At 46.3% G+C, this 12,388-nt stretch overlaps 1 protein-coding gene across 1 annotated transcript in view; it reads right to left on the reverse strand.

Moving 5' to 3' along the window:
* GHDC (GH3 domain containing) overlaps nt 1–12,388 on the reverse strand; it is a 60,800-nt gene that overhangs the window by 23,939 nt on the left and 24,473 nt on the right. Inside the window, exon 8 of the mRNA XM_040436837.1 lies at nt 10,259–10,347. Coding sequence (XP_040292771.1) covers nt 10,259–10,347 — 89 coding nt within the window. The remainder of the gene's footprint in view (nt 1–10,258; nt 10,348–12,388) is intronic.

Consider the following 12,388-nt stretch of genomic DNA (forward strand, 5'->3'; position numbering starts at 1 on the left):
TTTTTTTTTCTTACAAAGTCTCATATTCCACTAACTTGTGTCAAAAAATAAAATCTCACATGAACTCACCATGCCCCTAACGGAATCCAAATGCGTAAATTTTTTTAGACATTTATATTCCAGACTTCTTCTCACGCTTTAGGGCCCCTAGAATGCCAGGGCAGTATAAATACCCCACATGTGACCCCATTTCGGAAAGAAGACACCCCCAGGTATTCCGTGAGGGGCATATTGAGTCCATGAAAGATTGAAATTTTTGTCCCAAGTTAGCGGAACGGGAGACTTTGTGAGAAAAAAATTAAAAATATCAATTTCCGCTAACTTGTGCCAAAAAAAAAAAATTTCTATGAACTCGCCATGCCCCTCATTGAATACCTTGGGGTGTCTTCTTTCCAAAATGGGGTCACATGTGGGGTATTTATACTGCCCTGGCATTCTAGGGGCCCCAAAGCGTGAGAAGAAGTCTGGTATCCAAATGTCTAAAAATGCCCTCCTAAAAGGAATTTGGGCACCTTTGCGCATCTAGGCTGCAAAAAAGTGTCACACATCTGGTATTGCCGTACTCAGGAGAAGTTGGGGAATGTGTTTTGGGGTGTCATTTTACATATACCCATGCTGGGTGAGAGAAATATCTTGGTCAAATGCCAACTTTGTATAAAAAAATGGGAAAAGTTGTCTTTTGTCAAGATATTTCTCTCACCCAGCAAGGGTATATGTAAAATGACACCCCAAAACACATTCCCCAACTTCTCCTGAATACGGCGATACCACATGTGTGACACTTTTTTGCAGCCTAGGTGGGCAAAGGGGCCCATATTCCAAAGAGCACCTTTAGGATTTCACAGGTCATTTACCTACTTACCACACATTAGGGCCCCTGGAAAATGCCAGGGCAGTATAACTACCCTACAAGTGACCCCATTTTGGAAAGAAGACACCCCAAGGTATTCCGTGAGGGGCATGGCAAGTTCCTAGAATTTTTTATTTTTTGTCACAAGTTAGTGGAAAATGCTGTTTTTTTTTTTTGTTTTTTTTTTCATACAAAGTCTCATATTCCACTAACTTGTGACAAAAAATAAAAACTTCCATAAACTCACTATGCCCATCAGCGAATACCTTGGGGTCTCTTCTTTCCAAAATGGGGTCACTTGTGGGGTAGTTATACTGCCCTGGCATTCTAGGGGCCCAAATGTGTGGTAAGGAGTTTGAAATCAAATTCTGTAAAAAATGACCTGTGAAATCCGAAAGGTGCTCTTTGGAATATGGGCCCCTTTGCCCACCTAGGCTGCAAAAAAGTGTCACACATCTGGTATCTCCGTACTCAGGAGAAGTTGAGGAATGTGTTTTGGGGTGTCATTTTACATATACCCATGCTGGGTGAGAGAAATATCTTGGCAAAAGACAACTTTTCCCATTTTTTTTATACAAAGTTGGCATTTGACCAAGATATTTATCTCACCCAGCATGGGTATATGTAAAAAGACACCCCAAAACACATTCCTCAACTTCTCCTGAGTACGGAGATACCAGATGTGTGACACTTTTTTGCAGCCTAGGTGGGCAAAGGGGCCCATATTCCAAAGAGCACCTTTCGGATTTCACAGGTCATTTTTTAGAGAATTTGATTTCAAACTCCTTACCACACATTTGGGCCCCTAGAATGCCAGGGCAGTATAACTACCCCACAAGTGACCCCATTTTGGAAAGAAGAGACCCTAAGGTATTCGCTGATGGGCATAGTGAGTTCATGGAAGTTTTTATTTTTTGTCACAAGTTAGTGGAATATGAGACTTTGTATGAAAAAATAAAATAAAAAAAAAAATCATCATTTTCCACTAACTTGTGACAAAAAAATTCTAGGAACTTGCCATGCCCCTCACGGAATACCTTGGGGTGTCTTCTTTCCAAAATGGGGTCACTTGTGGGGTAGTTATACTGCCCTGGCATTCTAGGGGCCCCTAGAATGCCAGGGCAGTATAACCACCCCACAAGTGACCCCATTTTGGAAAGAAGAGACCCCAAGGTATTTCGTGATGGGCATAGTAAGTTCATAGAAGTTTTTATTTTTTGTCACAAGTTAGTGGAATATGAGACTTTGTAAGAAAAGAGAAAAAAAAAAGAAAAAATCATCATTTTCCACTAACTTGTGACAAAAAATAAAAAGTTCTATGAACTCACTATGCCCATCAGCGAATACCTTAGGGTGTGTACTTTCCGAAATGGGGTCATTTGTGGGGTGTTTGTACTGTCTGGGCATTGTAGAACCTCAGGAAACATGACAGGTGCTCAGAAAGTCAGAGCTGCTTCAAAAAGCGGAAATTCACATTTTTGTACCATAGTTTGTAAACGCTATAACTTTTACCCAAACCATTTTTTTTTTACCCAAACATTTTTTTTTTATCAAAGACATGTAGAACAATAAATTTAGAGCAAAATTTATATATGGATGTCGTTTTTTTTGCAAAATTTTACAACTGAAAGTGAAAAATGTCATTTTTTTGCAAAAAAATCGTTAAATTTAGATTAATAACAAAAAAAGTAAAAATGTCAGCAGCAATGAAATACCACCAAATGAAAGCTCTATTAGTGAGAAGAAAAGGAGGTAAAATTCATTTGGGTGGTAAGTTGCATGACCGAGCAATAAACGGTGAAAGTAGTGTAGGTCAGAAGTGTAAAAAGTGGCCTGGTCTTTCAGGGTGTTTAAGCACTGGGGGCTGAGGTGGTTAATAACTTCACACACTACCGTGCATCTCCAAGTGTAATTCTGTCCGTAAAGAGATACCTGTCATCCAGGGCCTAAATACTAGGCCTACAATTTATATTTAGCTAAATCCGAGGTTACTGCTGTGGCTGGTCAAGTTATTTAGTGTCTGTCAAAGCACAGTTTTTGTTCTGGGTTGAAATTCAATTCCCAAATTAGCAATTCCCTAAATCAGTGGTTTCTGCTGTAGCAGGCCAAGTTTAAATCTATCCATAAAAGGGTATATTACATTGAAGGTGCTGATAGGGTCATCCTCAATAACTTCACACGCTACCGTGCATCTCCAAGTCTAATTCTGTCCGTAAAGGGATACCTGTCATCCAGAGTCTAAATACTAGGCCTACAATTTATATTCAGCTAAATCTGTGGTTACTGCTGTGCGTGTATTAGTGTAATACGGTACCTAAATAGATAGCCAGATAGTGTTAGGTGCCTGAAAAAAAAGGCCTGAATTTGAATTCAATACGTTGGGCCAAATAATTTTTTTCTTATTGTGGTGAACGGTAACAATGAGGAAAACATCTAGTAAGGGACGCGGACATGGTCGTGGTGGTGTTAGTGGACCCTCTGCTGCTGGGAGAGGACGTGGCCGTTCTGCCACAGCCACATGTCCTAGTGTACCAACTACATCAGGTCCCAGTAGATGCCAGAATTTACAGCGATATTTGGTGTGGCCCAATGCCGTTCTAAGGATGGTAAGGCCTGAGCAGGTACAGGCATTAGTCAATTGGGTGGCCGACAGTGGATCCAGCACGTTCACATTATCTCCCACCCAGTCATCAGTCTGTCACATCACCCCCATGCATATCAGGGAAACTGTCTGAGCCTCAACTTATGCAGCAGTCTCTTATGCTGTTTGAAGACTCTGCTGGCAGGGTTTCCCAAGGGCATCCACCTAGCCCTTCCCCAGCGGTGGAAGACATAGAATGCACTGATGCACAACCACTTATGTTTCCTGATGATGAGGACATGGGAATACCACCTCAGCACATCTCTGAAGATGACGTAACACAGGTGCCAACTGCTGCGTCTTTCTGCAGTGTGCAGACTGAACAGGAGGTCAGGGAGGAAGACTGGGTGGAAGACGATGCAGGGGACGATGAGGTCCTAGACCCCACATGGAATGAAGGTCGTGCCACTGACTTTCAGAGTTCGGAGGCAGTGGTGAGACCGAGCCAACAGCGTAGCAAAAGAGGGAGCAGTGGGCAAAAGCAGAACACCCGCCGCCAAGAGAGTTCGCCTGCTACTGGCCACCGCCACCTGGGACCGAGCACACCAAAGGCAGCTTCAAGGAGTTCCCTGGCGTGGCACTTCTTCACACAATGTGCTGACGACAAGACCCGAGTGGTTTGCACGCTGTGCCATCAGAGCCTGAAGCGAGGCATTAACGTTCTGAACCTTAGCACAACCTGTATGACCAGGCATCTCTGCATGCAAAGCATGAACTGCAGTGGAGTAAACACCTTAAAAACAAGGAACTCACTCAGGCTCCCCCTACTACCTTCTGCTGCTGCCTCGGCCTCTTCCTCCGCCTCTGGAGGAACATTGGCACCTGCCGCCCAGCAAACAGAGGATGTACCACCAACACCACCACCTTCGTCACCAAGCATCTCCACCATGTCACACGGCAGCGTTCAGCTCTCCATCTCACAAACATTTGAGAGAAAGTGTAAATTCCCACCTAGCCACCCTCGATCCCTGGCCCTCAATGCCAGCATTTCTAAACTACTGGCCTATGAAATGCTGTCATTCAGGCTGGTGGACACAGACAGCTTCAAACAGCTCATGTCGCTTGCTGTCCCACAGTATGTTGTTCCCAGTCGCCACTACTTCTCCAAGAGAGCCGTGCCTTCCCTGCACAACCAAGTATCCGATAAAATCAAGTGTGCACTGCGCAACGCCATCTGTGGCAAGGTCCACCTAACCACAGATACGTGGACCAGTAAGCACGGCCAGGGACGCTATATCTCCCTAACTGCACACTGGGTAAATGTAGTGGCGGCTGGGCACCAGGCGGAGAGCTCTTTGGCGCACGTCCTTCCGCCGCCAAGGATCGCAGGGCAACATTCTTTGCCTCCTGTAGCCTCCTCCTCCTACTCGGCTTCCTCCTCCTCTTCTTCCACCTGCTCATCCAGTCAGCCACACACCTTCACCACCAACTTCAGCACAGCCCGGGGTAAACGTCAGCAGGCCATTCTGAAACTCATATGTTTGGGGGACAGGCCCCACACCGCGCAGGAGTTGTGGCGGGGTATTGAACAACAGACTGACGAGTGGTTGCTGCCGGTGAGTCTCAAGCCCGGCCTGGTGGTGTGCGATAATGGGCGAAATCTCGTCGCAGCTCTGGGACTAGCCGGTTTGACGCACATCCCTTGCCTGGCGCATGTGCTGAACTTGGTGGTGCAGAAGTTCATTCACAACTACCCCGACATGTCAGAGCTGCTGCATAAAGTGCGGGCCGTCTGTGCGCGCTTCCGGCGTTCACATCCTGCCGCTGCTCGCCTGTCTGCGCTACAGCGTAACTTCGGCCTTCCCGCTCACCGCCTCATATGCGACGTGCCCACCAGGTGGAACTCCACCTTGCACATGCTGGACAGACTGTGCGAGCAGCAGCAGGCCATAGTGGAGTTTCAGCTGCAGCACGCACGGGTCAGTCGCACTGCGGAACAGCACCACTTCACCACCAATGACTGGGCCTCCCTGCGATACCTGTGTGCCCTGTTGCGCTGTTTCGAGTACTCCACCAACATGGCCAGTGGCGATGATGCCGTTATCAGCGTTACAATACCACTTCTATGTCTCCTTGAGAAAACACTTAGGGCGATGATGGAAGAGGAGGTGGCCCAGGAGGAGGAAGAGGGGTCATTTTTAGCACTTTCAGGCCAGTCTCTTAGAAGTGACTCAGAGGGAGGTTTTTTGCAACAGCAGAGGCCAGGTACAAATGTGGCCAGACAGGGCCCACTACTGGAGGATGAGGAGGACGAGGATGAGGTGGAAGAGGATGAAGCATGTTCACAGCGGGGTGGCACCCAACGCAGCTCGGGCCCATCACTGGTGCGTGGCTGGGGGGAAACGCAGGACGATGATGATACGCCTCCCACAGAGGACAGCTTGTCCTTACCTCTGGGCAGCCTGGCACACATGTGCGACTACATGCTGCAGTGCCTGCGCAACGACAGCAGAGTTGCCCACATTTTAACGTGTGCGGACTACTGGGTTGCCACCCTGCTGGATCCCCGGTACAAAGACAATGTGCTCACCTTACTTCCTGCACTGGAGCGTGATAGGAAGATGCGCGAGTACAAGCGCACGTTGGTAGATGCGCTACTGAGAGCATTCCCAAATGTCACAGGGGAACAAGTGGAAGCCCAAGGCGAAGGCAGAGGAGGAGCAAGAGGTCGCCAACGCAGCTGTGTCACGGCCAGCTCCTCTGAGGGCAGGGTTAGCATGGCAGAGATGTGGAAAAGTTTTGTCACCACGCCACAGCTAACTGCACCACCATCTGATACGGAATGTGTTAGCAAGAGGCAGCATTTCACTAACATGGTGGAACAGTACGTGTGCACACCCCTCCACGTACTGACTGATGGTTTGGCCCCATTCAACTTCTGGGTCTCCAAATTGTCCACGTGGCCAGAGCTAGCCTTTTATGCCTTGGAGGTGCTGGCCTGCCCGGCGCCCAGGGTTTTGTCTGAACGTGTATTTAGCACGGCTTGGGGCGTCATTACAGACAAACGCAGCCGCCTGTCCACAGCCAATGTGGACAAGCTGACGTTCATAAAAATGAACCAGGCATGGATCCCACAGGACCTGTCCATCCCTTGTGCAGATTAGACATTTATAACTACATCCCCTTAACAATATATTCTTGTACTCCAGGGCACTTCATTCAATCCTCTTTTTTTAATTTGACCATTATATTTCGGGTTAACCCAAAGTTGAATGAACCTCTCCTCCGTCTGGGTGCCGGGGACTAAATATCTGACAGTGGCCTGTTCCAGTGGTGGGTGACCTGAAGCCTGATTCTCTGCAATGGGACCTCTCTCCTCTGTCTGGGTGCCGGGGCCTAAATATCTGACAGTGGCCTGTTCCAGTGGTGGGTGACATGAAGCCTGATTCTCTGCAATGGGACCTCTCTCCTCTGTCTGGGTGCCAGGGCCTAAATATCTGACAGTGCCTGTTCCAGTGGTGGGTGACATGAAGCCTGATTCTCTGCAATGGGACATCTCTCCTCTGTCTGGGTGCCGGGGGCTAAATATCTGACAGTGGCCTGTTCAGTGGTGGGTGACATGAAGCCTGATTCTCTGCAATGGGACCTCTCTGCTCTGTCTGGGTGCCGTGGGCTAAATATCTGACAGTGGCCTGTTCCAGTGGTGGGTGACATGAAGCCTGATTCTCTGCTATGGGACCTCTCTCCTCTGTCTGGGTGTCGGGGCCTAAATATCTGACAGTGGCCTGTTACAGTGGTGGGCGACATGAAGCCTGATTCTCTGCAATGGGACCTCTCTCCTCTGTCTGGGTGCCGGGGCCTAAATATCTGACAGTGGCCTGTTACAGTGGTGGGTGACATGAAGCCTGATTCTCTGCTATGGGACCTCTTTCCAATTGATATTGGTTAATTTTTATTTATTTTATTTTTTATTTTAATTCATTTCCCTATCCACATTTGTTTGCAGGGGATTTACCTACATTTTGCAGCCCTCTAGCCCTTTCCTGGGCTATTTTACAGCCTTTTTTTTTTAAATCAGATCCTTTTTTATTGAACATTTTACAGTGTAAATACACGTTTTATCACATTACGTACAAGGATGACATAGAGACATACTGTCCATAGGGCTAATAACAAAAAGGACACCAAACTATGTGTAGTAATCAAGTTTCAATCCAACCCCCCCACCCCTCCCATCCCACCTTACCCTAACCTGCAAAATACAAAGGCACATTGTTAAACATTTCTATTCAGACGTCGAAACGACAGCCATGGATACCACAATCTTTCAAATTTCGCTGGGCATCCACGATTCTGGTACACCATTCGTTCATAACTCAGCATCGTGTCAACCGCACTTAGGAATTCGCCTAGGGTTGGCGGCGCTGTCTGTATCCAATGTAGGGCGATTAACTTCCTAGCGACATATAACATTCTACCTATAGCTTTTTTATGCACCTGACCGGTGGCCAATTCAGAGACATATCCTAACACACACACTTTCGGGTCAGAGGGTATTCGTACTTTGTAAACGTCCTGTGTTGTCTGACGTACCAACTCCCAGTATCTCCCTAACCTCTCGCACGTCCACATCATATGCAACAAATCTGCAGACACCACAGAGCATCTTGGACATTCATCCGTGGGTCTAAACCCTATACGGAACAAAAAAAACGGTGTTTTGTAGACTCTATGGACAATAAACAGCTGCGAGAGTTTACGTCCTTCACTCAAGGAAGAGAGAGGTATCGCCTCCAGTATGTCAGACCATTGGTCATCAGTTAATTCGCCAACATCTTTCTCCCATTTACTTTTAGCCGCAAGCGGATGTGACATTAGAAACTTATCAAGCAACAGCTTGTATATACAGGAAATCATACCTCTCCTCGCCCCCCTAGACAGAATCTGGTGCAATGCGGCATCTCTCCCAGCCACCATAGTCGTACCTTTAAATGTGGAGTTGTATGCGTGTCTCACCTGAAGGTACTTATAAAAGTGAGTTCTAGGCAGTTCATACTTCTCCTGAAATCTGGTAAATGACATGAACTTCTTTTCCTCCAAAAGATGGCCCAACCTCAGAATACCCTTCCTTTTCCATGCCCCAAACTCAGACAGGGAGAGGAATTCCGGCAGCACGGGATTGTCCCACAGTGGAGTGTATTCCGTATTGCCGAAAAACCCCCCTCAGGAGCTTGACCTTATTCCACACGGACTGCATCAAGTGTCCCAAATCACCCATCGGACCACTCTTTCCAGCCCCCTTAGTCTCAAGGATCAGCAGTAGGTCATTAGAGGACAAGCAATGTTTAAACAACTGACACGACATCTCACTCGACTCCAGTTCCATCCACCCCTTAAAATGTTGGCATTGTGCAGCCAGGAAGTACACCCAGGGGTTTGGCACTGCAAGGCCCCCTTCTGTTTTAGGATATTGCAACGTTTCAAGCTTAATTCTCGGTTGCCCCTTCCGCCATATGAGCTCCCTGAAAGTAGCATTGATTGGAACAAATTTGGACTTTGACAGCCAGACCGGGGAGTTATGTAGAACATAGAGTAGCTGGGGCATCAACACCATTTTAATGAGATTAGCTCTTCCCGCCACCGACAGATATAGTTTACACCATGCCTTAGTTTTATTACGAAATTTAATAACCAGCGGGTCAAAGTTAAGGCGCCCAAAGTATCGGATTCTCGGGGATATATGGATACCCAAATACTTAAAGGTCGCTACACATGGAATACTTCTGTCTCGCACTGTCTGTGATTGCACTTGCCCGTATTTTACAGCCTTTTTAGTGCCGAAAAGTTCGGGTCCCCATTGACTTCAATGGGGTTCGGGTTCGGGGCGAAGTTCGGGTCGAGTTCGGATCCCGAACCCGAACATTTCCGGGAAGTTCGGCCGAACTTCTCGAACCCGAACATCCAGGTGTTCGCTCAACTCTAGTCATCAGTTAAAAATGTCTCAGAAAAACCCTTTAATACTAAAGGTGGGAATGCAGAGGAAGCAGTCACTCTCATTTTACAACACTGACCTGACAGGATAAGATCCAATTTTTTATGTTCGATATGAGGCTCTCACATGGTGCATTAGACCTACGGCTGCTCACAGCTGGTGTAGATTGCAGGCGTAACTTGAGCCAGAAAACTGGTGTACGTTATCTTAAAGAGGACCTGTCACCTCTCCTGACTTGTCTGTTTTGTAACTACTTGCATTCCCCATGTAATGACTATTCAGAAGCATCTATTCTAATGCCTCTATTTTGTGCCATTCCTTTATTATACCTGCTAGAAATTCTGAATGCCTTACCAGCAGTCTGAAATGAAGGTCCGGATGGGCGTTACCAGCTGGGAGTGTGTCTCTGCACAGTCTGATACTTTCCAATCAGTGCTACCAGTGTCAGACTGTGAAGGCACACACCAACTGTTAACACTGGTTGGACCTATAGCAGACTTTTGGCATTTCATTCATACACTTCTAGTAGGAATAATAGAAGAATGGCACAACAGAGAGTTACATGAAAAGAAGCTCCAGAATTGTTATTACACAGGGAATGCAAATAGTTAATAAAACAGATATTTCAGGAGAGGCGACGGTTCCGTTTTAAATCTTTTGAGCTGTGCAGGCCTCACCCACTTTTTACAAAAGTGGCTAGCATGGCATAAATAGGCAAAAAGTCACATACACTGGCGCAAAAAATTGTGACTTTGTTTCACAAATTGTGAAAATGTGTATCAAGATGAAAGATATAGTATGTGGCATAAGAACATTTTAAAGTCACTGTCCATACCTTATATCTCTGATCTTCAGACAGATTTCTCACGCCCTTCAAGGCAACAAACACCTCATAGTGTGGGTCAGAACCCCCAGAGAATTGACCTGCAATGACAGGAAACAGTTCTTGTATTACACATGGATGATCTCTGCAGCACTTCATTTAGATGACAGCACTGCATGTTCTATATGTTGCACACATGGCCATTGCGATACTTTTTGGCAGATCCAATTAATTTTCTTAAAGGAGTTCTCCAGGATTTACATATTGATGACCTATCCTCAGAATAGGAAAATAAAAAAAATAAATGAACCAGCACCTCCATAATGTATAGATATGAGAACGCAGGTGCACGCTACCTTGGCTGAAACATAATACAATAGAACTACAAGTAGCAGCACACTGCTCTATCAAATGCACAAAGTTATAGGCAAACAGTGAATGCAAAATAAACTTCTTGGTTGCTATACTCACTAGAGATGAAACAAGCGAAGTCGATTCGCAGAAAACTTGGTTCTAATACTGTACGGAGGAGGAGCTCCGTACAGCATTAGAATGTATTGGCTCAGATGAGCTGAAGTTATTGCTTCGCAAAGTCTTACGAGACTTTGCGCAATAACTTTATAAATTTATTTGTACTGTAAAAAAACATTTACCAAAGTACAGCTATGTAATCCTGCTGATTAAAAACACTCGGTAAATGGGCGGTGGTGCACGGTTCAAAATCACCAACAGAGTGCGCCAGGAGAGGTATGTGTTAGAGTAGGCCTGTCTGTTGGAAGCCACCTTCACGCCAGTAGATGGGACTGACATATTTTTGATCAATAATGTGCGCAAAGAACTTCGATTTTTTTCTAACAGTAAGTATAGCAACCAAGCAGTTTATTTTGCATTCACTGTTTGCTTATATCTTCTTGCATTTGATAGAGCAGTGTGCTGCTACTTGTAGTTCTATTGTACTATCCTCAGAATAGGTCATCAATATCAGATTGACTCCCGGGACACAAACGATCAGCTGTATGAAGGGGCAGTGTTGCTCTGTGAGCGTTTAGGCCTCTTCCTAGGCCAGTGACGTCAATTTCATCAGTCACATTCAAGTGAATGAGCTGCAATACCAAGCACAGCCGCTATCCAATGGACGGCACTACGCTTGGTAAGCAGCAAGGAAAACAGCTCTCAAAGGAGCGCTGCAGCTTCATCAAACAGCTGATCGGCAGGGGTGCTGTGAGTCGGAACCCAGATGACATATGGATGACCTTAGCTGAGGACAGATGATCAATATGTAAATCCTGGCGAACCCCTTTAAGATGTGCAAAAAAATCTAGAGTGAGGAGTGATTGGCAGCAGTGGCTTTGCAAGGGGGGTGCGGGCCGCACCGGGTGACACCAGTGATGGGGGTGACACCATCAGGGCCGGCATTTACGAATCCCAGGCATAGTCATTTGTATTGCAGTCCTCAGGAGAGGGAGAGATGTGTCTGGGATTCAAACCCACGACCTTCTGTATCAGAGGCAAAGCATTTACCCTCACAGCCATAAGAGCTGCATTGCCACTGACAGAAAAAATATGAGACTTCTACTGTTATAGCTGGCTAAGTCTATACACATGACAGCTGCCCTAACACACCCAGCACTGCTATATCTCTATATGACAGCTGTCCCAGCACACTCAGCTCTGCTATATCTCTATATATGATAGCTGCCCCAGCACACCCAGCTCTGCTACATCTAATACACATGACAGCTGCACCAGCACACACAGCTCTACTATATCTCTATATATGACAGCTGCCCCAGCACACCCAGCTCTGCTACATCTATATATCTCTAAGTATTGCTATACAGTAGATAGATATATAGAGATATAGCAGAGCTGAGTGTGCTGGGGCAGCTGTCATGTGTATAGATGTAGCAGAGCTGGGTTTGCTTGGGCAGCTGTCATGTGTATAGATGTAGTAGAGCTGGGTGTGTTTGGGCAGCTGTCATGTGTTATAGATGTAGCAGAGCTGGGTGTGTTTGGGCAGCTGTCATGTGTATAGATGTAGCAGAGCTGGGTGTGTTTGGGCAGCTGTCATGTGTATAGATGTAGTAGAGCTGGGTGTGTTTGGGCAGCTATCATATATAGAGATATAGCAGAGCTGAGTGT

This window comes from Bufo bufo, chromosome 6 (genome assembly GCF_905171765.1).
Source record: "Bufo bufo chromosome 6, aBufBuf1.1, whole genome shotgun sequence".
NCBI lineage: Eukaryota > Metazoa > Chordata > Amphibia > Anura > Bufonidae > Bufo > Bufo bufo.